This window comes from Anabrus simplex, chromosome X (genome assembly GCF_040414725.1).
Source record: "Anabrus simplex isolate iqAnaSimp1 chromosome X, ASM4041472v1, whole genome shotgun sequence".
Classification (NCBI taxonomy): Eukaryota; Metazoa; Arthropoda; class Insecta; order Orthoptera; family Tettigoniidae; genus Anabrus; species Anabrus simplex.
The window spans coordinates 191,620,408-191,648,223 of record NC_090279.1 but is presented as its reverse complement, the minus strand read 5'-3'; the positions used below and the strand labels follow the sequence as shown (position 1 = coordinate 191,648,223).

Genomic DNA, 27,816 nt, shown 5'->3' with positions numbered 1-27,816 from the left:
TTAAATAAAGAACTCCATTTAATTAGTGCGATAGCTAGAAACAATGGTTTCATGAATGTCTTCAATGAGAGAATCATTAACAAGTTTAAGTGCCGTCCTAATACCACCCTTCTGAGAAGAAAACCCAAAGTTAATACTTTTCGACCTTCACCTTTACAAATAAAATACACAATATCACCAATGTCTTCATAAAACATAACACCAAGATTTCTTATAGAACTAATAACAGAAGCATTGACATCCTGCATAACTCCACTTCAATAAATAAAAATACAGTTTTCCATAGTTCCGGAGTGTACAGATTAAGCTGTCATGACTGCAGCAGTTCTTATCTTGGGCAAACAGGAATAAATTTTAAAATCAGATACTCGGAACACGTTAATGCTGTCAGATACAATAAGTTTTCGGCAATGGGGCAACATTTGAAAGATTTTCAGCAGAATTTTACTAACATTGAGCAGGATCTCATAGTTCTACAGGTTCTCAATAAAAGTACTTTGCCTGACATCACTGAGAGTTGTTTCATTCACCTGGATCAGTATTTTAATTCTGGTTTAAATCTTAACGATATTTCTGAAAAACCAAAAGTATTGTTCCATTTTTTGATAGCGTTTTTTAGACTCAGAAAAGTTTCCAATAGTAAATCAGTCTTTCAAAGCATACAGAAAACGTTCTCACACCACGCCCTCTCACCGCATCGCAATACATAACTCCCCTCTCTCTTCCCTCCTTGCCTTTAACTCTAAGCCCCTCCTACTCCTCCCCCATTTCCCTATCTATCCTGCTATCTCCCCTCATTACCTCCCCTGATCAACTTCTCCCCCTTCCCCTCCAACACAGGTACATTGGTCACGGTGTCTTTAGACTCTCAGTGTCTTCTCTAACATCTGATTACACACATCGTACATGCCGCCAGAGGTGAGTCTCATATTCACGTTAATTATTAGGATAGGACTTTACATTTTTCAAGAGTTTCAAGAGGTTTTCTAAACATCCCAATCTTTTTTCTTTATCTGCTTCAGATCCCATTTTGAACCGAGAACATCGTTTAGCACCCTCATTTTCATGTAAAAACTTGCTAGAGAATACTTAGTAGACCGAATCCAGCCACAATTTCTTAAGTTAGCGACGACATGTATTTTACTGCATAAATCTGATCTATTAATTCCTATTTTCAATAAAAAGAAATTAATTATTCTAAACGCCCTTCTTTATTTTTCTCCGAATTCCCTGCAGCAATCACCCATCATTCCACATCCCTCAGCCCCATCTTAGGCTACACTACACCTCTCATCTACAACTCAGCTCTATTCCATTTCTTTGTTTTTGCTCTTTCAACGTTTTCAATGATCCATACTGGAAACAAATGAACATCTCAACACTTTCCCATCAACATTATTCTGTTCACACTTGTTTCAGCTGAACTGAATTCAGGAAGATTCTTCAAGTGCTAGTATTTTAAGTGTTTCACCTGGTCTTTTGTGCAGTGCGTTCTCCAAACTGGAAGAAAACTTTGAGAATTTACACAAAACGTATAATCGTGATGCGTATTTAACATTCAACGCTATACTTGTCTTGCACCAAATATCAACAACACACGCTTGTTTCATAAATTTCATCTATCTATAATTCATGTCTTGTCTTAACTTGAATGATTTTGACTGAAGATGGTCTCTAGCAAGACTGACACTAGTTTCATCAAATATGTGTGTAACTTTTTTAAGGTTACAATAAATAGCATTGAATAGGTGGAAACTTTATGGCTTGACTTCGGCCATCATTTTGAATGCAACAAAACCTTGATTCAAACAACTCAAATGATGAGTCGAAACTCATAGGTGCGAGTTTTGACATTCGCGCTACCTCTGCGCGTTTGAAGTTGTAGGTGCCATTCCACTTTCTGATAGATTTAAATTCTGTCTTCATTAGTAAGGAATTTCATGACCTTTTTCAAATCCATAGCTAGGCTGTCACAAGACTAGTATGCATCACGCTAGTAACTTCACACGATTATGTTCCTAATCCAGGCTATCAGGCGACAAATATTCGCTACCCTTCACTTTACCATACCTACATACATTATCATTATAGACTGTTATGCCTTTTAGCGTTCAGTCTGCAAGCCTCTGAGAATTTACTAAACGTCGCCACAATCCTCTATTTGCAACTAGTGCTGTGGCCTCATTTAGTTCTATACCTCTTATCTTTAAGTTAAAAACTGAGTCTAACCATCGTCGTCCTGGTCTCCCTCTACTTCTCTTACCCTCCATAACAGAGTCCCTTATTCTCCTAGGTAACGTATCTTCCTCCATTCGCCTCACATGACCCCACTACCGAAGCCGGTTTATGCGTGCGGCTTCATCCATCAAGATCATTCCTAAATTAGCCTTTATTTCCTCATTCCGAGTACCCTTCTGCCATTGTTCGCACGTGTTTTTCCCAGCAATCATTCTCGCTACTTTCATGTCTGTTACTTCTAACATATGAATAAGATATCCTGAGTCCACCCAGCTTTCGCTCCCGTAAAGCAAAGTTGGTCTGAAAACAGACCGATGTAAAGATAGTTTTGTCTGGGAGCTGACTTCCTTCTTACAGAATACTGTTGATAGCAACTGCGAGCTCACTGCATTAGCTTTACTGCACCTTGATTCAATCTCACTTACTATATTACCATCCTGGGAGAACACTGAACACAAAATAAATTTCTAATTTCTGAATGAAATGAGATACAGGCACTAGCAGGCTCACTGTGTTATTCAGCAATGTCACTGCTAGAGGCCAACGGCTTGCTCCCCAAAGGTGCAACTTATCCTGTAATGTTCAGGAATTCAAGGCCTTTTCCAGTTATCATGCAACTGTGGCGAGGGCTCTTTCTTACCCGAGTTGGAAATCATGCTCTTTTCACAAGGGATGACAAATACCATTTTCAGGGCTAGCAAAAATGTCATTGTACAAAGTGGTGACAGTGAAAATTTGTGACGTGATACGTGAGAAATGATCAGAATCGGGACTTTGAATTTATGACTGCTAAGCGGAAAAACATGTTAATGAGGTTTCACTGTTGGGCTTAAGTGAAGTAGAATGTTAAAAAATGTTGCTGAGGAGAAGAAAAGGACCACAAAAAGAGAAATATATAATGCTGGGAAATTCTGATTTAGCTACTGCAATTTTTACAAAATAGCTTTTTCTCGAAACTGTTTTTCAGTATTGAAAATTTTGAAAGTGTAACAGTTTTTTCTTGATTGTCTTCAAACTTGGCATGCCTATTCTGCCATTTGTGGTGCAAAAAAATTGGTATCCATTTTGAAAAATAACGATATCTGCCATAAATATCCTATCAAATATGAAAAATTAGGAATTTTTAAAAAGAATGCAAAAGGGTGAGAAAAAATTTACTCTAAAAACATCAATAATGTAATATTTCAAATAATAATACCAATAATTATTCACATACCCTAACAACTATCACAAAGAAGTCTCAAATTAAAACTCAAAAAAGTGGTACGCATGGGATGTTTTGAAATTATTCAAATTAGTTTAATAAAATGTATTATAAATCTGAAATAAGCAAAACGTTGTTTAACCCTTTGCGGACAAATTTTTTTCCTTGTGTAGTCCTGCACTAGTCGTGTGGTACTTCTCGAAGCATCCATTTGTATTTTTTCTCCTGCATAGCAGTCTCATCAACAATTTGTTGTACCAATTCTTCCGTTAAGAGTGTAAAAAATTCAACGGGAGTAGATGGTTTCTTACCTGTGAGAGGTGAGAAACCACTAATCAAAGTGTGTGGTTTCTTTACAAATTTCGGATCAGCTGGGCGATAAACTCCCCAATAATTGTCTGGTTCACTACTATTTATATCGCTTTCATTCTCGCTTTCAACTACTTCTATTTTGCTAGAACTGTCGTCATCACTCTCAGAAACAATTAAACTCGCTGTCCATAACTGATAATTCGTCGTCACTGCTGTAGATTTCATCTACAAAACGAGCTATATCAGACAAAGTAGCATTACCCTGCCTGCGCGCCGCCATTTTCACAGCTGATTAATGTAAACAACAGCTCGTTCTTTATTTACCTGTAAAACAAAGTCTTAACGCATCTAGAAGGCTGTGACATCCCTAAAGGTTCTATACAATAACTATAGATAGCAGCAGCATGTATAATTGCTTCACACGCGTACATATTTACCGCGGAAACAGGTGGTGGGTATATCCCGATATACGTCCAGAACAGGAAATTGGGATGTCAGGAAATGCCCGACAGTTGTCTGCTGAGGGTTAAATTCAAAGTTATGCCAGCTGCTACATACGACATCCAGCGAATATGGATTTACCTGACCGTGAAAAATCTCAAACTAGAGAATGTTAAAGCCAGATTCCTAAAGAGAGCTCTGTCAATCTCAAAGTTCACAAGAAATAACTACGCCTACATAACAGCGCACGAATCTTTCTTCATATAAGATATTATAATATGCTTTGATCTTCCCAGAAACGCAAGCGTTTAAAACTATCACCGAGGAGAGACAAACAAAGCCAGGGAGGTACCGAAGGAAATAATGGAAACAGAAGCGATGAACACAGTTTCCTGGAAAGGACCAAACTTTCAATCCCGCCACCTATACACACGTTTCGCCGTCCACGGTTCCCATGAGAAGATATGTGAGAATGAAGCATATCACGACCCTAAGAAGAACGGCATCTGTAAACTTTGAACCAAGCCTTGCTCCAAATACCATTTAGCGAAGTGTGAAAATAGAACTCAAACACTAAACACATTAACAAAAGACTGGTGAAAGCTTAACCCAAAAGTAATATATATGTACACATTGTATTTAATAAAGTTGTAAATTATAAATCTGAAATTATGGTACTGAAATTTTCCTAATTTTAGAATTTTAGAATAATCATAAATGAACTCACAAAATATGGTGAATATCAGATGGAAATTCAAAGACTTTTATAAAACTCAATAGGGACTCCCCCACCCCAACTAACTGAGGTCAGCTACTCCATATCAAACCTAAAAAATGTGAACTTCAGCAAACCAACAGATATGAAGACTGGACATTGCTGCTCAAATAGTGATTGCAGGTCAGTGTTTGCTCAGACATCACACGAGACGTTTACATTATGCCAGCAATGAAGTGCACTAGCTCCGTGCATTGTCTCTCACTGTGCATGGCTTGGCAATAGCGATACGAGTGTTACTGAATCAGCCCAATATAGCCACTGGAATGAGCAAGAGATTTTCACAGACGTCTTTGATGACATAATTTTATCCCACGGAAGAATGTTATTTAGAAATGTATAAACAATGAGAGTGATTCTGATAGAATCCGATGATGTTGTTTCAAGAATGAAACATATTAAGTTGTTCCTTTTTGAGGTATAAAAATGTTACCATGTTTTGTTTTGCAGGTAGTTTGTAAATTTATTAGTAAAAATTAGTTTTGGCAGACTGAAGAACCTAACAATTGTAAATGAAATGAGTATTAAAAAAAAAATTGGATTCAAATAATACAAAAAACTTTTTAAACATGTTCATAGAGGAAGAAATAAGTAATTAAACACAGAATAACCAGGGGATCAAAGCCGATACAACGCATAAGGTTTGTCGATTACATTGCTACATTAGTAGAAGCACAAAAAGGAATGAAGAAAATGTTTAACTTATTGACAAAATCATTAGACAAACAGAACCTCAAAATTAATACAGTGAAACCTCGTTTGTGCGCTCCTCATTAACATGTTTTCTGGCTTAGCATGTCGTAAATTAAGTCCCGATTCTCCTCGTATTAAATTGATAAAAAAATACCCCACTTATCGCATCACGAATTGTCGCTATTACCGCTTAGTACGATCACGTTCTTCCTAGCCCTGAAAATGATATCTGTCATTCCTTGTGAAACAAACAGGATTTCAAACTCGGTTAAGATCCGTCGCCACAGTTGCACGATTACAGAAAAAGTATTTAAATTCCTGAACTTCACAGGATAAGTTGCAAGTTCAGGGGCAAACAGTTACCCTCAGGAATGTTCAGTTTTGGTTGCCAGTTAGCAACAAGTTGCTGAATAACACAGCGAGTCTGTCTGAGATTGTATTTCACATTCCATTCAGAAGTTAGAAATTTATTTTGTGTTGAGTGGTACAGTGAAGTGTAGCGAATACTTGTTGCATGATACGGTGGCCTATATCTGGATTAGGAGCATATAAACATACCTATCGCATCACGAATTTTTGCCATTACCGCTTACTACGAATACGATTACATTTTTCCTAGTCCTGAAAATGTTATTTGTCATCTCTTGTGAAAGAAACATGATTTAAAACTCAGCTAACAGTTTTTTAATTTTTTTTAAAAATTTACTGTATATGCTCTCTTCATGCTCCGCTGCATGAGTAGTTCTACATGCACTTACAATACATTTCCTTAAAAATGCATAAACATAAATTACATTTGAATAATTAAATTTCTGGATGACTGTTAATCTTATCAATGTCAATGAATATCAGTCTTCCTTTTTCCTGAGACGGGAAGCACTAGTGTTTGTATGAGTTTGACTCTCACAATACAAGGTAAAATATCGCTGTTTCTTTTAACCGAATGAAGTATCGAAAATATTTTTTTTTACACACATTCTTAATATATTCAGACCAATTTAAAGTTTCGTTCATTGTCACTCCTAGATTTCTCACAGTTTGGCTGAATGGAATAACTCTACCATTCAGTAAACTGGAGGAATAGTTTCGTATCTCAGTGTGGCCAACAATGTTTGAGAGCCAATAATGATTGCTTGCGTCTTGGAGGGATTAAGAAGGAGGGAATTTTTCAAGGATTAAGCGTTAAGTCGCTGAAGGTCAGCATTGATGCCTGTTATGGCATGCGGCAAATCAGAGGTCTTACAGTGACAGTAAATTTGTACGTCGTCCGCATAAAGATGGTAGCTACAATTCTTTAAATTAGAGGAAATGTCGTTTATATACAAAATAAAGAGCAATGGGCCTAAAACACTACCCTGCAGCGTGCCTTCCTTCCTGGTTCGCCAGTGAGAGGTTTGATCAAGGGTTATAATTCGTTGCGCGCGATGTCTGAGGTATGATGAAAAGAAATTAATAGTTCGTTGATCGAAGTAGTAAGATTGCATCTTGTTTAATAGAGTCTGGATGTTTATAGTGTCAAATGCGCTACTGAAATCGAGGAGAGTAAGTAATGTCACTAGTCTTTGGTCTATTGCGTGCCGTATGTCATCAGTCACTTTGAGCAGGGCAGTTGCTGTGCTGTGTCCCTTCTTGAAGCCAGATTGCAATGGGTCTAGGAGAGAATGGTTATTTAAGTATTCCAACACCTGCTCATGAACCAAACGCTCGAGTGCTTTGGAAATCGCTGGTAAGATAGAAATTAGTCTGTAGTCGGATGGTAGGGAGGGGTCAGGTTTCTTAGGCACAGGGATAACATTAGCTAGTTTCCATAGTGAAGGAAAGGTTCCGTTTTTAAGGCAGTAGTTGAAAATGTGGGTAATAATTGGTAAAACAGCACCAATAATGTTGTGTAAGAAAGTTATAGGGATATCATCCACTCCTCTTGCTTTTGATTTGATAGAATATAATACTTTTTTAACTTTATTACCAGTAACAGGGTGGAATGTGAAATGTTGTTGGTCAGGTAAAGGGTTCATAACGGAGTTGGGTACTGAGTTTGGGGAATTTAGTATATTAGGGGGTGTTCTTTCTTCAGTAAAAAATTCATTTAACTTATCGAGTGGTATGTCTGGCACATGGGGTTGTTGTCGAGGTTTCCCTATGCCTAGGGAACAAAGAGCGTTCCAAGCACTGCCAGAATTCATGTTTGCAGTCATGTTTTGCAAATATGTAAATTTACGGTTTCTAACGAACTGTTTAACTCTATTTCTAAGGACCCGATAATTTTCGAAGTCACTTTGGTCACGAGTTCGTTTACAGCGTCGGTAAAGTGCATCGCGGTGGGCCATCATGTTTTTTATTTCACTATTTAGCCAGGGACAAGATGGGCGTGTAACTTTTATCTGTTGCTTAGGGGCGTGTTTATCGTACAGAGTGATTACAAGGGAGTTGAACTTGTCTACTTTCGCGTCTATATCGTCCAATAGGAGTATGTCATTCCAGGGTAGATTGTAAGCGTCATGTCTTAACTCGTCCATATCCATGTCTTTTGTGTTTCTAGAAATAACATACTTAGGTTTATATTTTGGCATTCGGAGGGAGTAGGATAGGTAGATAAGGTCATGAGTGGAGATGGCTGGGACTGGAATCTGACTTGAGTTATAACTTTGTTTGGGTTATTTGTCACAATGTGGTCAATGAGCGTGTGTGTTTCGTAGTTTTTTGTGTATGATTAGTAGGCTCTAAACGGAGGATGGTCATATCACAGGAAGAAAACATGTCAATAAATTGTTTAGTTTCGTGCGTTTTAGTAAGCAGGTTAATGTTGAAGTCACCTATGGCAATAATATGCTCGTAGCTAGGCAGTAGGTCAAGTAAGCGAAATTCGAATTCAGTCATATTTGTTATTTTGCGCGGCTTGTATACAACAACTATAAGGAGTTTCTGTCGGTTAATAATGACTTCAACAAACATGAATTCTGGCCCTAGCTGTGCATTGTTAGATGATACACATATCACCCGGCTTTTTAAATCATTTCTGCAGTACAAGGCCACCCCACCTCCTCTTCTGCCATCGGATCTATCATGACGTAAGAGAGAATGCCGGTCAAGTTGTACCATACCAGAGGGTATGCTCGGTGTAAGCCAGCTTTTGCTAATAGCAAAAATATGGATATTATTTTCCCTCATTATGGCTTGAATTTCGTCGAAGTGCGCTACCAAGGAGCAAGAATGCCTAATATTTTTCACTTCACTGCACTCGAAAATTATATGATCTATTGTCTGAGGGCTGCTGTTACACTCAGAGTTACGTATAATTTTACGTCTGTATAAGTACGAAGAAATATTTCCATGTCCAGTCAGTATTGTAGTCATATTTGGTGTTAAGAAGATTTTGGATTTTCATCTGCCTGCAACTGTTGGAAAGAATTCCTTTGTAAGTGTGCTCTTTGAAGTTTGTTCCCATTTTTGCTGCCATTCATGAATTGATTCTTCTCTGAGATTTTTCTTTAATGTAGAGATGGGTATTCTATCGAAACAGATTTCACTTAATTCTGCAGTCTCCTTTGCAATTTTATCAGCCAGTTCATTGCCTTCAACACCTATATGTGCCTTAACCCACTCAAATTTTATTCTCCAATTATTTCTTTTTAGAACAGCTGTAGTCTTTCTTACAATCAGTTGGTTATGATTTCTGAAGTCCGCAATGGAGTCAATTGCTATCTTACTATCTGTGTAAATAATTGCTTTCTTATCTTTGTCATCCTCTATCCTAGTACTGTAGTTACTAAGAATTCCAGAGATTTTATTATGGCTAATTGCCCTGCCTGATTATATGAACATTTGTCTTGCAATTTAAATTTCAATTGATCTATTAATTCATGAGATCTGTATACAGCCATGCCAGCTCCCACTCCTTCTTCACTTTTGCTAGCCATGCCAGCTCCCACTCCTTCTTCACTTTTGCTTCCATCTGTGTAAATTTTCCATGGGATAATTCATTTAATGCTATTCTTGGGTCTTCGGTACCAGGGAACGTGGCTGGGTGGAGCCATCTCATAGGTTTGTCTGGATGATCAATGACATAATGCATAGTTGTATTGCCTGATTTGATATTGTATAAGAGTAACAACCTCTCTAACCTTTATATCCACTGCTCTCCCCAGAAATTTTCATCAATTGGGTGGCAGGAATGAGTAGCCGGACGGGGAATACTACGTAAAATTGAACATGAAAAAATTCAGTATATTGCCCCTCAGAGCATTAATAGGAATATGAGACCAGTAAACATTAACTGCACAATTGAACTATTTTAGTGTTACCACGAACAAGGCATAACAGAGTATTTTGAACTTCTAGTGTTGTTCTGCTCCTTCATAATCATGTAACAGCGTGCTTAGGCCTGGTGTGCGACACACTGCTGAATAGTGTTTGGATGTGATTCCACACTAAGCCAGACACCGCTCGCGCACGACACTACGTGATAGTCAAGATAAACATTTAAACTCCAGTGTAATTGATGCAATTATGCCGACAATAATGATCTATCATTTAAATAAACAGTTTTACAGTAATTACCTGACTAAAATAGGACATATGTATTAATATTACGTAACTAGCACATATCTGGATTATGACAGCCGGGCGGTCCGTAAAAACAGCAGGCTGGTGCGCCCATTATAAAGGTCCTACGGAGAACACTGATATCTATCGGAGTAATTCCTGTGATGATGCACAGTGCCTCATGAGATATAGTGCGGTACGATCTTGCTATTCTCGATAGAATGTCTCTGCACTCTCAGGTATTTAATCAGATTGCATTTCTTTTCCAGGGATTCTATCCAGATCGGTGCAGCATATATCAGCATTGGTAATATTGTTCCTTTATATATTATTTCCAAAGCCTGGTGTTTTAGACCCCATCTTATTTTTGCTGACTTTGATAATGCGTTTATTAACACGTTCCGTGCGGTTCAGGTCATCATGTGCCCCGAAACATGTTACTCTTCTCCGTCGGTGCGAACTTCCCAGAATTGCAAAGTAAATAACTACGTCCTAGTTACGAATTTCTGTTAACTAATGGCAACCTAGTGTTCCAATTGAAGTAAAGGATCGAGGCATACTGCTAGTTTTGATCGGCCCACCGGTGACCCGAAGGAAGTTTTTTTCATCTTCCATTCATATCGCTTCGGGTCACCCTGAGTCCCGATTGTTGTCTGACCTATATTTTTACGCGGGAATCGCTTAGCGCGGTTACGGTGAATGAAGCCTAGAGTGTTGCTTCCCGCAGATGGTAGATTGTTGTTTAAAGAGTAACCCTTCTGATATCTGCTTTCGACATTGCCTATAGAGGTTACTGGAGTAGTTATTGATATATTTATTATCTTTCGAATATAATATTTACAAGCAATTTCACGTCCTTTTTAGGTATGGAGCTTTCACATTCTGACACACCGGTGGCACGGAAAAGAAAGAGGGTTAGGACAGCACTGGGGTAGGCTTATATCACGTTCCGTGCGGTTCGGGCCACCATGTGCCCCGAAATATGTTACTCTTATCCGTCGGTGCGAACTTCTCAGAATTGCGAAGTGAGTAACTACGTCCTAGTTACGAATTTCCGTTAACTAATCGACAACATATTGTTCCAATGGAAGTAAAGGATCGAGGCATACTGCTAGTTCTGATCGGACCACCGGTGACCCAATTATTTCCGGGGTCATTTCTGTTTCACACAATTGTTGAATCGGAACACTGTGGCACAGGTAAATACGCTGGAATGTCTCCTCAACAATAACGCACACAACAAGTGCACATGCATGGTTTAGGATGTCATACTAGGGAGTAAACAAAGTCAAATTCGTCAGGTCACCGGTGACCCGAACCGATAATATCTAAAGGCAGCATCGGGTCACCGGTGGGCCGATACGATGTAACATTAAGTCATCGAAATTCACTGCCGCAGGGAACGTGTTAATTTAATACATTTTTCACTGACTTTATTGATGTGGTCATTGAACTTGAAGTGAGAATCTATAGTTATTCCTAGATATTCCATCTTGTCTACTTGTTCAAGATGTTTCCAATTCATAAAGATGTCAACTGTCTTCTTTGCTTTTCTTCTTCTTGAAATTAACATAACTTCTGACTTACTTTCATTGAAACGGGTTTTGTTGTCTGCTGACCACTTAGTAATGTTCCGTAATTCCATATTCACACTATTTTCTGTTTCAATTTCAGTTTCAACCCTGAATGCAATTATAAGGTAATCAGCAAATGCTATAGTGTTGGGTGTTTTTCCCGTATTCCAAACAGAGCAGTGCATTACACTGTACATTCAATATCCCGGTCCACAACATGAACCTTGAGGACATCCTTTATTAACTACTGTTTCGACTTGTATACTATTGGAATTCATGAATGCTGTTCTATCCTTGAAGTAGCTCTTAGTAAGGTAGTACAAATTTCTCGGGTAACAGTTGTGTGATTACAGAAAAAGTGAGCCTATTTGTGTTTGTATTTCACATTCCATTCAGAAGTTAGAAATCAATTTTGTGTTGAGTGGTTCAGCGAAGTTTTGTCGCGTGATGCAGTAACCTATATCTGGATTAGGAACATAAAGGTGTGAAACAGACTAGCGTGGTACATATTTGTCTTGTGATAGTCTAGTTATTGATATGGCAAAAGTTGTAAAATTCCTTTTCAGGCACATCAGAATTTAAAAGGAGAGTAACAGCTAAGAATGCTCTCCAAAATAAGGATTTGCTGTCCAACAAACATACTGGTATAGAAACACAAAAGGCTTTCGTAAAAATGTTTGTTTGGAGTGTGCTTCTCCATGGGAGTGGAAGCTTGTCATTATGGAAACAAGAAAATGGTTAGAAGCAGTGGAAATGCAGCCATGGAGGAGAAGGAATTGCATAAGCTGGACTGAAAAAAAAAAAAATTTTTTAAATGAAGAACTGTGAGAAATGGGAGAAAGAAGAAGCCTCGTTAGTGAAATTGAGAGAAGGAAGATAGAAGTTTTTGCGGAACAGGGGCTTCCTCTAAGGAAAGAGAATGACCAAGAGCGAGCGATTTCAGCAACTTACTAAACAGGACAAGTTGAAGATCTTACTCTGAGCTGAAAACACTAGCTCAGAACAGAAACAATGGCTGCAGTGGCAAGGCTTGGCCATTAGAATCTGATGATGATTTGATGATGTCATGACAGAGAGAAATGTAATGGAGATATTACACAATTTAAATTTTACTTGCTAAGCACATAAACTACAACTGATGAATATCACAATGGTTCTTTGTCGACTTTGAATAATAAAATAATTATTAAATAAGCATATAACATTCATAGCTGATGAAGGTCAAATATAATTACATATAATTGTACATGTTTCAGTCTAACTTATTAAGTATTGAAACGTCCCCTGTGAAACTTGTGACCTTGTTGTGGTTGGAAGGCTTGTGTGTACCAGTGAAGCAGATAGCCAAACCATAGGTGCAACCATATCGCATGGGTATACGCTGGGAGACCAGATTAACGAATGGTTCATCAAAAGGGGGGTAGCAGCCTTTCGGAAGTTGCAAGGGCCACAGTCTGGATGAGTGACTGGTATGGCGTTGTAATAATACTCAACATGCCTTTGCTGTGTTAATACTGCCACATGGCTGAAAGCAACAGGAAACAACAGCCGTAATTAACTCCCGAGGACATGCAGCTCTCTCCGTATGAATGATGTACTGATGATGGCTCCCTCCTGGGTAAAATATTCCAGGGGAAAAACAGTCCCCGATTCGGATATCTGGGTGGGGACTACAGAGAAGGGGGCAATCATCAGGAAGATGAATACTGACATTCTGCGAGTCAGAGCGTGGAATGTTAGAAGTTTGAATCGTTGTGGTACGTTGGAGAATCTGAAAAGGGAAATGGATAGACTAAAATTAGATGTAGTTTGTATAAGTGAAGCACGTTGGCAGGAAGAGCAGAAGTTTTGGTCAGGCAATTACAGATTTATTAACACAAAATTAAACATGGAAAATGCAGGAGTTGGTTTAATAATAAATAATGAAAAAGGGCAGCAGATAGCTTCTATAACCAGCATAGTGAACCTAAGACACAAAGCCAATGCGCACTACAATACTGTAAGTCTATATGCCTACTAGTTCAACAGATGATACAGAAATCAAAAGAATATATGAAATATATATGAAAATATGTAAAAGGAGACTAGAATCTAATTGTGATGGGAAAGTGGAATGCAGTTGTAAACCAAGTTAGAGAAGGTAATGCTGTAGGAGAATTCAAACTGGGATGAACGAATGAAAGAAGAAGTAGACTAGGAATTCTGCACTGATCATAATTTAGTACTTTCTAATACTTGGTTCAAACCCCACAAACAATGGCTGTATACGTGGACGTAACCTGGAGACACAGAAAGGTGTCAAATAGACTTCATAATGATTAGGCACAGATTGCACAACATTCCCAGGTGCAGACATGGACTCTGACCACAACTTGGTGGTCATGAAATATTATCTGAAGTTGAAATTGAAGAAAGGAAGGAATGCAAGAAGATGGGATCTAGATAAGCTGAAAGAAAAGAGTGTGAGGGATTGTTACAATGAACATGTTGCACAAGGACTAAATGAAAAGGCTGAAGGAAATACAACAGACGAGTATTGGACAGCCATGAAGGATGAGATCAGTAGGACTGCTAATGAAAGGTTAGGAAGAAAGGTAAGATCAAGTAAGAATCAGTGGATAACTCGGGAGATATTAGAACTGACTGACTAACGACGAAAATACAAGAGTACAATAAAATGAAGAAGGCACAAACGAATACAGGCGATTAAAGAATGAAGTAAATAGGAAATGCAGGGCAGCTAAGGAAGAATGGCTGAGAGAGAAGTGCAAGGATGTTGAAGATGGTATGGTTGTCAGAAAGGTAGATGCTGCATACAGGAAAATCAAGAAAACATTTAGCCAAAAGAAAACTAGGTGTATGAATATTAAGAGCTCGGATGGAAAACCCCTTCATGTTACAATTCCCTTACGCCAAATAAATATTTGTTGACATTTTCACGGTACATTTTTTAGCGTGAGATACTAAACTAATGGTGCTGTAGTTTTCACACTTGTCAGCACCTGATTTTTTGGGAAAAGGTATAACAAATTTCTGTCTAAAATTGGACGGCACTTCTCCTGTATCATACATCTTACACATTAAATGGAATAACCTCCCATGCTGGTTTCTCCTAAGGCAGTCAGTAATTCTGTGGGTATGTCATCAATTCCAGGTGCCGTGTTCCTATTTTGGTATCTCAAAGCTCTGTGGAATTCTGACCTCAAAATTAGGTCTTCAATTTCATCAGCATCAACAGCCCCTTCTTGCTCCAGAACCTTAGCATCTATAACTTCCCCTTGGCACAATTGTTTAATATGTTCCTGCATCTTTCTGCCTTGTGATATGTGAAATTAAGGAAAGTTCATATGTCAGTATCTTACTCGATGGATCAACAGATAAATCTGATGATGAGGAGCTGATACTTTACATTCGTTTTTTAAAAGAAGATAAGGTGAAGGAGACATTTCTTTCTATTGTGTCATTGGAGGATGCAACAAGTGATGACTATACGGAGTTGCACATCAAGTACAATCCTTTGTTCTTTACTCACTGAAAAACGCAGACCGTGGATGTACGATTTCTGATATTAGGAAAGCTCCTCAGTATAGTGGCAACAATTCCTGTATCGACCTCATCATGTGAGCGAGGGTTGAGCACAATCAATATTATTAAACACAAACTGAGAACCAATCTTGCCGTGAAGAAGTTAAGTGAACTCATGATAATATCTTTGAATGGACCATCTATAAAGGACTTTGATGCAACAAAATGTATTGATCGTTGGTATTTTGGTGGGAAATCAAACAAGCACATCTAGCGTAATTTTAAAAGACGCCGACCTTGAAGGTGACTGGTGACTATTTGCGTTAGTATATCTTAAAATATAAATTGTTTCAATTCCATTCTGATAATTGATAGACAAGACTACCTAAGGACACATTTCACAAACAATATGTAGTTTTATCCTAGCCTAACCTGTGGATTTCATAATCTTTATTTCCAAAAAAAACTGCTGGCACCTGATAAAAATGGGCTGACTACTGAATTATTTCATTTTTTTTTTTTTTTTTACCCCTGGTCATGACTGTCCTTGTAAGGTGTATAATTATGTTATCATTTGTCTCCTTTCAATAAGGAAGATAAATGAAGATGACTATCGAAATGAGGGGGGAAAACCAAAACATGAAGCAACAAGCTCTTGAAGAACAAAGGGAAATGGAATCAAAAGAACTGGAGAGGAAGAGTCCTGGGTCTTGGGGCCTCTAATTTTGCCAATTGGAGGAAAACGATGTAATGGCCTACACTGTAGTAAACCTCAAAAAGTTATCAACATTATTACACACTGTCTATTGTAGTTAGATTAGGGGTGCTTTGCCTCTTATGCTGCCACTCATCTTGCTAGGTGGCATCACATCAGCAACTGCAAAAAATTAACTAACCTATCAGCAAGGGTATAAATTGCTAGTTTATAATAACCATATCCTCCTAGTTAATGCTTAAGGAACTGTATAATTCATACCTCCAAAGTCATCTGATCGATCACCACCTCTGCCACCTCGGAAACCACCTCCACCTCCTCCTCCGCCGGCACCTGAAAATTGATCATTGCAGAATTCAGAACCTTTGTTAGTTAATACCAAAGGAATGATGGTTTTAATACAAACAGCAATATGTTTTTCAATGATGACTGTTGTTTCAAGGATGAGGATGTTTGACCAGTTATACTTCCTCCTACAACAATAATTCCCACTGCCACCTGTTGTTTTAAGGGGCCTAACAACTAGATCATCAACTGTATTTTTAAATGACTAGTTATAAATATTGTTAACTTCTTAATAATTAAACAGAATGATTAACTGTATACATTGTTCAACTGTAGTGATGTTAATAAGCAGTCTTGGTGCTTAACCCTTTGGCACTCAGCCTATATTCAGGTGTTTGCTCGAAGACACTCAAACTAATTTCTGTGATTTTCCAAACCAAATTACGAAAAATTAACACCTAAACAGTTTAGCACACATCAAAATAAAATAAATCACACTAATACAGGAAACTATGGGCATTTCAGAAATGAATATACCTAGGACGTATTGTTATTGGTAAAGCCCAAAAAAAATATTATTAAATTTTAAAAATAAATTTAAAAAAAATAAATTATGGTTTTCAATGACAAAAAATCAGACTTTATTGCATCTTCCTTCTTTAGTCTTAGACGTGAAAGAAAGAACATTTATTTCTAAATAATTTGATATCAATATGATGTGTGTTCTGCAATTAACTCATGAAGCATGACACAAAGTTATTCACTGTACATGTAACGGTCATCGATCTCAGGTCCTCGCGGTCCGATGCACGGTGAGCAGTTGTGACTGTGTCATTTTCCACACAATGGGAATCACTTTCGGCAAAAGAAGACCACTGTTACTGTGTAAATCATCTGAAAATTCAAGGATTTTGGTCTCATTCGACCTTGAATATGGCCTAGCCATTACGATAAAAAGACGACGCAAGCACGTGCAACAACGGAGTTATGAAAAGAGTAAAATTATAGTTTGCGAAGTACAGCGAACACACGATATACCAATGAAACAAAATAAACTCTAAACTAAACTCATAGCAAGATCAAATTGTTGTGTTCATAAGCTAACCGAAACTGATCCACGCAATAAAACTTCAAATAACCACAACATAAACATTCATGGTCAACAGATTTCATTTGTCAAAAATAAAAATATTTTGCAGGGCTGGTAGATACATCTGTAGAGTAAAATGCAAATTCAACCCTCTAAGGTAACGTCACGATCAAATGTTACGATTTAACAGCCACGCAAATGACCAAAATCCCTAAATAGGACAGAGCCGATGTATTGGCGCCGTGAGCTTTCTCGCCAGATCGGCGCGCTGAGTGCCAAAGGGTTAATAACCATTCAAAATGTTCCCTGTCATCAGGCATAATAAACCATTTTATTTTCTCCTTACTTCAAAGAGGTTTTTTAACAGTGATTTGTAGAGTTATATAGCTGAAAAGAATATCCTGCAAAAAACATACCGTATTTGCTCATACATAACTTGCACTTTTGTGAACATTTTCGATGCGTGCTATATGCGGGGATTTGTGTGCGAAAGATCGTATTCCCGAAAAGAAAAGAATGTGAAATTTGCATTAGGCTATTGTAAAAAGAACACTGGCATATTTATCCTATTCATTGTCACTGCCTTCAGTCTCCAAGCTAGTCTCGCGTGCATCATCCTGACTTCCATCCAACGCATCTGCGATGCCCGTCTTTCAAGAAACTGTTCACAATAACGTCTGTCGACACCATAACCCATCACTTTACAAATAAAAGTATTTATAAAATCCTCCTATCAATACAAATCAACTTATCTGTTAGATGGAACAAAGTCTATACATGTTTCAGCCTATTCTCAAGGCTATCTTCAGTAGCAGAACAATTATTACATAACACAAACAAATTAAAAATCTTGATGAAGTGAAATGACAGTGATCATGATTAATGAATTAAAAACATATTGAGGTATAAAGTCCTCTCGTCTGATGGGTCATTCTTGATTGTCAAATAAAACGTGCTGACTGTTAAAATGAGAAACACTGTGCTAAGCAGTGAAGTGAGACCGACAATACCATGGATTAAAATGAGTGTAACATTTGTAAATAAAAGTTGTCGTCTCAAATGAAAATGACCTTGTCAGTCACATTGACAACTTGTCACACTGCTTATTCGCAAGGACCGACGCACAACGACTTGGCAGTTGGCGCGGGAGCTGTCAATCAGCAAAGGAAGTGTGGGTGTAATTATCAGTGCTCTTGATTACTCAAAAAAGTGTTCACAATGGGTTCCGTGCCATCTTATGAAGGAACACAAAACTCTCAGAAAAAACATTTCTTCTGAGTTGGTGCAACGTTTTGAAGCTGAGGGGGGAAGCCTACTTGTCCCGGATTGTGACAAGTGATGAAACCTGGGTTCACGGCAACCGAGGGAATGGTGCCATCCTGACTCTTCACAGAAGAAAAAATTCAAAACAACTGCTTCCGCTGGTAAGGTCATGATCACTGTGTTTTGGGACTGTGATGGTGTCATACTCATTGATGTGATACCGAGAGGCACCACAATTAATTCTTAGGCATATGTGAACATATTAACCAAACTCAAGAAGTGATTCCAGCGACTTGATGCCATAACAATCTAGGTGATTGCTTCAACATGATAACGCACGCCCTCACACAAGTTTGAAGACGTTGGAATACATCACAAAACAGGGTTAGCCCTGACCTAGCTCTCTCAGACTTTCACTTGTTTAGGCCATTCGAGGGAGACATTTTGAGGATGACGAAAAGGAAATTCGCACAGTGAAGAAATGGCTTTGTGAACAGAACAAGGAATGGTACCGCCAGGGCATACACACTCTTGTGCCTTGCTGGAAGAAGGCCATAGAACGGGAAGGAGATTATGTGAAAAAATAGGGAGTGTAGAAGAAACATAATTCTTTCTTGTGTATAAGTTTCATTGTGTTCAATAAATAATTGTTGAAGAAAAAAATGTGGTGCATTAGTTTTTGAGCTACCCTCGTAAAAATGCAGGAAGAAGTGATGACACAGAAACAGTACATACTGCAGAAATGGGAAAGATACTTTGAGCAGCTTTACCCCTTTACAAGAGGGAAGGTTCAAGTATCAGATTTACTACAAACAGTAGATAAGGGAAATGAGGTGTCCATGACGGAGCTTAATAGGGCCACTAAAACAAGGATAATAGCAGCAGGAGCAACTGATCTACGTGGTTGTACAGACTTTTCAGTGTGATCTTATGTCCGATATAAACTTCATCACGGTCCATATTGACAAACATTAACATTAATAGGAAATTAAAATGAAAGGGGCTTCACTCAACATTATGGAAAACTGTTTCATCCACCTGGATCAATATACAAACCCGAACTTTAATCTTAATAAAATCTTTAAAAAATCTAACATTCTATACGATACAATCATTACGATTTATAATAAATACAGTTCTAACAAAAATCAAAATCTCTACTCCAACTCCAGTCTTTTGTCATTGTCTCGTTGGTCTCCCATTACACCTCTTCCACTGCCCCACCTTAAACTGTAGGCACGCACCCCCCTCCAACCCCGCCGCCACTTTCGCCCCTTCCGATACACATCTTTCTCTGCTTGTTTGTTTCTGGGTATGTCTGCATAGGTTGACACTGTGAAGAGGTAAGTCTCATACAACTTTGATTAGCCACCTGTTCCTTTTTATCATGTGCGTTTATTCTAGTTTTCTTCTCTTGTCAGAGCTATTTGCTCAGCACGAATCATATTGACAAACAGCTCGTCAATTATGATTTTGACTCAAGTCCGTTTGGTTCTATTAAATAATTCAATCGTACCATCTCAAGTCTACTCATTGTGTGTATACTTGTTTTAACACAGCTGGGTGGCATTTGACACAACTCTCACCGATACATGTCGCTCAGCAAGGTAGACTTTTACCAACTAAGCACACACAAGATGGTTATTTTAATTTTCAACACCAGTGCAACAGCTCAGGTCAGATTTTAACATATATACATTTATTTTGAGAATAAACATTTCTCTCATAAGGAGGTTGCCCATGAGGACAAAGTCTACTAAATACATTTATGACTATATAAATGATTTCTCAGTATGGATAATGAACCTTTCAAGGCTTTGAGGATCACATTTTTCGTCAACAACTCTCATAGTTTGAATCTTGAGCAGAAATCTTCAAAGAATTTAGGAATTGCTCCTCTTCCACCAATCATGAGGCCTATAACCTTGATGTTATCCAATTCGTATTCACAGCAGTAGGAGAGGATAGTTGGTTAGTAGACGCTTTCTTTTCCTCGTGCACTTCAATGGGCTGGTTAGTGTGCGATTCAAACTGAACCGTAGGATCAATAATATATACATTTTTGTTATTTTTTAAGGCTATCATATCAAGCCTACGGGTCCTGCTGTTTTCTGACAATCCTTGGACCTCTTTGTGCACTGTGTAATCAGTGTCTCACAATGACTGAGCAATCACAGGGTTTCGCCATAGGGACAGTATCCCATGATATGAGAAAGGGTTCCTATGTCGTCGTGGCAATGCTGACGACGGTTATTGTCCTGGGACGGCTTGAGTGGCTGCGACGTTAGTGGTCATCTTTAGAGCATCACATCCGTTATTGCAAGACAGGCCATTATGGTGAGTTATCCAACTGTTCGCTGAAAAGTTTTCTTTAAATGAGATAACACCTTTTCTCTTTTGAGGAAGCTGACACCATTTTTGGAATTCCTGATCTCTCAGCAATTGTCTTATTTTCTTGGAATCCAAAAGACCACTTTTGGAATAAAAAACAACTAACGCAAGATAAAATGTGCAGTTTTTGTAGGCATTTGTCACTCTTCTTAGAGATATGCCTACTTCTGAAAACGTGAGTGTTGCCATTTATTTGTAGGGTAACAAGGGCGGTAATCTGTTGCAGGACAGCTTCCCACTGTGATTGGGAGAGCCCTAGACTTTTGAACTTCCGGTGTGTGTACATAATACCATCAAGTGTGTCGGGAGGAAGCTTGAGGATTTCTTTAAGCATTTATTTTATCATTTTGTTGCTGTCTTTCAGAAATTTTATAGGAATACAGTCCAGCGCCAACTGTCTGAAATGGATAAATCAATTTTGGGTATACGGGATGACGGTGAAATTTTGGTCTGCCTGAAGGACAGGAGAAGATGGTGGTGGTGGTGATTTTTGTTTTAAGAGGAAGTACAAATAGGTAATTATCCTCAGGAGATGACAGCGACTCCAATTTGAAACGTAGACCCTGTATCGTTCTGTGTGTGTCAAAGGTAATTCAGTTCTGAAAGTTCACTCCAAGATATCTGATGGACTCATCTTGCAATATCAATGTTATATCTCCACCAAAGACAGACATTAGGCCTTTAGATATGTTGATAGACATTGATTTAGACATACTGATGTTCAAGTCTATCTCTCTCAATCTTCTCATTGCTGCTTCAGTCAGATCTAGTGCAGAAGATTTGTCTTTACCAACAATAACTGTGTCATCGGCAAATCCCAGTACTGTGAGAGGCTTCAAACCTTCTACGAGTGGAAACTCATATTCCCTAGCTATTGATTCCACCGAGAGTTCATTCAGTAATTGGTCCGTTGCAATATTATAAAGCGTAGGTGACAATGGTGAACCTTGCAAAACACCTCTTCTCAGTTTTGTGCTCTTAGTTCTCAAGTAGTTGGCTTCAATTTGGGTTGTATTGCCATCTTGAAGAGAGGCGATATTGCCCTGTTAAAGAGAGATGATACTGCCCTGTTGAAGAGAGAGGATTACCTCGACAACTTTAGATGGAACGGCAGAATTGTCTAGAGCTCTTCTCAGATGATCATAGCCAATGTTATCAAATGCCTTCTGGACGTCTAGGACTATGGTTGCATCAGTTTTCTTGTTCTTTGCCTTCGCCAGAATCGACTGTAGCAATGAAGTATTAGTTATCGTGCCGGGTGAGACATTGAATCCCCTCTGATTATCATTGAATGTCATGAATTCTCTCAACCGGTGACCTATAACTCTCTCGATAACCCTACATAAAACTGAACAGATGGAAATGGGCCTCCGATTTGACCCAACTTTCTCATCTCCTGACTTGTGAGTCAAGACTGCTTTTGCCTTTTGAAAACACGGAGGGACATGAACAATGAAAATCCACAACCTGTTTTCAGTTATTTAACCGGGTCAGCAATAGAATGAATGAAGCCCCCATCTAGCAGCGAGGATAGAAATTGTGCCGGCTGCCAAGGTCTGTCGCACTCCTCTGGGATAATGATTAATGAATGACAGATGAAATGAAAGGATATTGGAGAGTGTTGTTGGAATGAAATGCGATGGGGAAAACCGGAGTACCTGGGGAAAAACCTGCCCGCCTCTGTTTCGTCCAGCACAAATCACATATGGAGTGACCAGAATTTCAACCACAGAACCCAGTGGTGAGAGGCCAGCGTGCTGCTGCCTGAGCCATGGAGGCGCTATGGAGGGACATAGGATGTTATTAAAATCCTTATTGCTATTATAGCAATAATATCACACACAAAATTCTTATCAATGCATGAATTGGTTCTGGCGATGTATCAACAGCTATACCTTTCACTGTGAAAGTGACCTCTTCGTTAGAGATGTTGAGTTCATGTCATCCGAAGTGATTCGTTCCTATGCGGACAATGAACTTGGATAATTATTTTGTATGCAATCGTTGCTAGAAAAGTCCCTGAAAGTATGAGGAAAGAAAAAGCAGTTGAGTGGATGAGTTGAATGCAGATATGTTGCGAGTAGTGGGAACTCCAGCAGCTCAGTGGTTATACAGACACCTCAACACAGTATGACAGGAAAACACTACCCCAGACCCTTTTCGAAAAGGGGAGTAGACTGAAATGCCTCAACTACCATGGAATTACTCTAAAACTCCTGGGAAAAAAATTGAAGTAGATAAGAGGAATTGTAGAACCTTTATTGGAAGAGGAACAATATGGTTTTAGGCCTGGAAGAACAACTACATACCTTATCTTTGCTGTCAGGATGTTAATGGAAAAGAACTGGGAAAAAGAGAAGTAACTTTTTCTACTATTTCTAGACATCAAAAAGGCTTATGATAGCATACCAAGGAAGCGTATCTGGAAATGCCTAAAAGAGCTGGAAGTTTGTGACAACATAAGAATGATACTGAAGCCTCCACCTTATCAATACATTTATTTATATACAGTAGAAGTCTGTTATAGAGAGAATTCATAACAGCGAAAAATTTATTCGCTATAACGGATTGTCGTTATATCAGATTTTTGTATAAAAGTCGGAAAACCCTTCATGCACTTTCAAGTCGGTATGAAACGGCAATCAGTTTGTTCAAAACTTGCGTTTCCGCAGATGATATCCACACTACGACTTACTTGTTTGCTATTTTTCGTAATCCGATACTACGTAAAAGTGTACGTTTAATTTCATTCTGAAAAAAATATAGTTCCGTATTCCTCCGAATCCAAGATTAACCCCACTTTTTCCTTCAAAAAAATTTAAATCAGGCTCAAAAAGAAGTTTGTAAAATCATACAAGCCTACGCATTTTTAGACTATTTTTAGACGCCGAACATTGACTTTCATTACGCCGTATTTCATTTTTTTGCGGCTGCACAATTATTCTTTATTTCCGCAAGTTTAAGGACCATTAACTTAACATTGGCATCATAATACCGAAGATGACTCGTTGAAAATGTTCCGGCAATACCTATTCCATGCGTCTCTACAATACAACGAACCATCAGAAAATTATTCTTGCTGTCTATAAAACTGTTACTTTTATGCAGCGTCAGATATAACCGCACGTCTCGCTTGTCGGGTGCGGCCAAATTCAACGGCTAGCGATGTATAGGCCTAATCGCGAACTTTGAAAGTCAATGAACGAGTTTATTGCGCCACGGTATGGCCAACCGCCCTTGCGTTTTTCGTGCACATACTTCACAATTTCATCATCGACTTCTTTAAAGCGTCCTTGTTGCGGACCACTGAATGCATTTTTTGTACAGTAGCGGTACGCATTTTTTTCTTCATATTTTTTTTGTCTTCACGCTGACGCCAAATATTGGCTTTAGTTAGGTCTATGCCGTATTTTCTTGCGGCTGCACAATTATTCTACATTTCCGAGTGTTTAATAAACATTAACAAACTTGGCATCATAATATCGTCTAAAATCTGTTGAAAATTTGCCGGCAATACCTTTTCCACGTATCTTTATAATACCACTATAATAATAATAATAATAATAATAATAATAATAATAATAATAATAATATTTGTTTTACGTCCCACTAACTACTTTTATGGTCTTCGGAGACGCCGAGGTGCCGGAATTTTGTCCCGCAGGAGTTCTTTTACGTGCCAGCAAATCTACCGACACGAGGCTGTCGTATTTGAGCACCTTCAAATACCACCGGACTGAGCCAGGATCGAACCTGCCAAGTTGGGGTTAGAAAACCGCCTGAGCCACTCAGCCCGGCCAATACCACTATCCATCACGAAAATATTCCTGCTGTCTATAAACCTTAATTTTACTAAGCGTCAAGTGCAATAGACGCGTTATGACTCTGCCACTGAGAAGCCATGGCTTTTCTAAGAATTCGAAGGGTCGCATGTTTTGATGCCATTCTGCAGATTTGAGATACACACAGGCTCTGTACAACCGGTTGTCGCGGCTAGCGATGTGTAGTAAAAAGGCGGTCGTTTATTGTCAATGAGTTCTGTGCACGTGTGAAAAGAAGCAGCGTGGTTACCGCGGTAGTTGCCAGTGGTATCCATTAGCTTACTGTTAGGCTGCGAATGCAACAACCCTTGAGTTTTCGCATGAGATTCTGAGAGAAAAAAAAAGTCTTGGAGTCGGAGAAATACGGCATCACTCCAGAGATTTCTGTGGCAAACACCTGAGCTTTCTTCTTCAAACAGCGTCACCTAACCTAACCGTATATATGTAGCCTATCATGAAAACATATTTGAAACGCATGTAGAGAAATAACCTCCTCGCGAAAAATTTACAGGTAAATAGCCGTAACTAGACGCGAGAAGATATGAAATATCCTCTGAAATCAGTGATGTACTCTGCCATATCTTGAGGTGTATGACATTCTTACCTAATATCCGTATATAACATTAAAATTAAGATACCGTTTATTCAGTCTTTAATTTTACGAGTTAACAACTGCTATCGGTCACGTCATTTACGCATGTATGACGAAAACGTGTTATCCTCTTTTTCATTTCGAATTTTCTTTAGAGAACAGCAGTCGATGGGTATTACTAATCAACTCCAACATCGCCTTAGAATGTCAACGAGAGAGCTCGCAAATGCACAAAGAGAGAAAACTATACCGTACCGAAGATAATCGATCACATTTTGTTGCAAACGTTTCAGTTTTCTTATTCAAACAGCGTTACGTATCCTAACTTAACCGTACTAAACGTATGATGAAAACACACTTCAAGCGCCGGTAGAGAAAATATACCTTTCTCGCTATAAATTTTCATAATAGCCTTTCCGTAATTTAACCAGACGCGACAAAATACAAACTAACGTATGAAATCAATTAAGCACTCTGCCATATCTCGAGGTATATCCTATTCTTACTTAATTGCAGTATTTAGCCTCAAAATTAAGCGGTCGTTTAGTCAGCCTTAATTTTTAACGAGTTAACAACCGTTATCGGACACGTTATTTATGCATTTATTACGAAAATATGTTCTCTTTCATTTCGAATTTTCTTTACGGAACAGCTGTCGACGGACATTACTAATCGACTCCGACAACGCCTTCGAATGTCGACGAGAGAAATCGCTAGTGTACATAGCGAGGAAACGATGCCGAAGGTAATCGATCGCATGCAATATCATCGCTGGGGTGCATAAATATTGGTAACGGAAAAAATCGGGCGCGCTTAATCGCTCGTAATAACGGATGCGCTAGTGATAGGGTTCTCGCTGTAACCGAAGGATGATACACAGTTTAATATAGGAATTTTGAAGGGGCAGAAAAGTCGTCGCTATAACGGAGTTCTCGTTATATACCGTACTCGCTATAGCGGGCGTCTACTGTACTATTAATCACAGTACCGGTTTCGACCCCTCTAGGGTCATCCTCAGCTGTCATATACCAATATAGTTATTAAAACATCACATTGGAAGGTGGTGTACATACATAGAATTGACCCACTTTGACAGGCCGTTTAAAATAAGTTGTATGTTAAAATGGTAAAATAAATCCTCTCTTCTTTAATTATAAAAAGATTACATAATGTGAGAAGCGTGTTGCTACAATGTTCCTGTTGATTTGGTAAGCGTAAACTGAGATTTGTACTATTGTGTATACACTGATGTTCATAATCACTATTTTACGTTAAAACTTATAATTAATTATTAAAAACATTTCGACATTTTATTCTTCTGGTGATTATGTTGCTTATTACACGATGTCCTTCTGTTGGTAGTATGTGTATCTTGAAGTGATCTGGACACTGTCTATGAAGAAATGGGTCGTAGTTTAATGTTTGGTTCGATGCATTGTCTATGTACTATATTCATAGCATATACTAAATGCTGAGTTTATAGTAATGCGTATTGTAAGTATAAAAATTTTGTTTAGTTTGCGACGTGCACCTTAATATGACGTTATATGCTATGTCAAGTGTCAAATGGTTTACATTTTTAATATCTTAAATGATAGTGTGTAGGCTTCTTCCTATATGTTGTAAGCCGTGATATCTGTAAATAGAAATGAATTGTGTAAGAAACGGCGTTTACTAGATTTGTAAAAAGGTGGAGGCTTCAGTATCATTCTTATGTTGTAGCTACAATCAATACGGAAATGAAGCTTATAGATTATGATAGTTTGTAACAGTCGTGTTGCAAAAGTGAAGATGCTGTATGATAAAACCAGAAGTTGAGTTAAGTGAGTTGCGGGCTCTCCAAATGGTTTAAAATGAAGAGAGGAGTACAGCAAGGCAGTACTTTATCACGCCTTCTATTTATCAGTGTGATGGATGCTATAATAAAGGCAATACAAAGGAAGGGGCAGCAGGACTTGCAAGCTTTCATCTTTGCAGATGACGTGGTGACCTGGGGTGAAACCGAAAATGATATGGAGGAAAAGCTGCAGAAATGGAGTCAAGAGTTTAAGAGGTATGATTTAAATATCAACAAGGCTAAGACGGTGGTAATAATGAAGTTACAGGGGGAAGATGACAACCCACAAATCAGAATGACACCAAACTGGACAGTAGTCCAATGTTTTAAGTACTTGGTAGTATAGTACAGGTGGACCATTGAATTCACAAGGCAACTCAATTTTACCCAGTAAGACACCTGCTGGGATAAACAGGTATCATTGAAAGCTAAGATGACATATAAATCATATTATACTCCCGTCTTCACGTACAGCTTGGAAACCACCACGTTAACGAGAATAGACAACTCAAAACTCC

The 27,816-nt window shown here is 38.4% G+C and overlaps 1 protein-coding gene across 3 annotated transcripts in view; it reads right to left on the bottom strand.

Moving 5' to 3' along the window:
* LOC136886368 (eukaryotic translation initiation factor 4H) overlaps nt 1-27,816 on the bottom strand; it is a 170,575-nt gene that overhangs the window by 108,476 nt on the left and 34,283 nt on the right. For all 3 annotated transcript variants that reach the window (XR_010861780.2, XM_067159110.2, XM_067159111.2), the window contains exon 4: nt 16,281-16,352. Coding sequence is in view for 2 of the 3 variants with exons in the window: in XM_067159110.2 (XP_067015211.1) it covers nt 16,281-16,352 (72 nt within the window). In the remaining variant the exon portion in view is untranslated. The remainder of the gene's footprint in view (nt 1-16,280; nt 16,353-27,816) is intronic.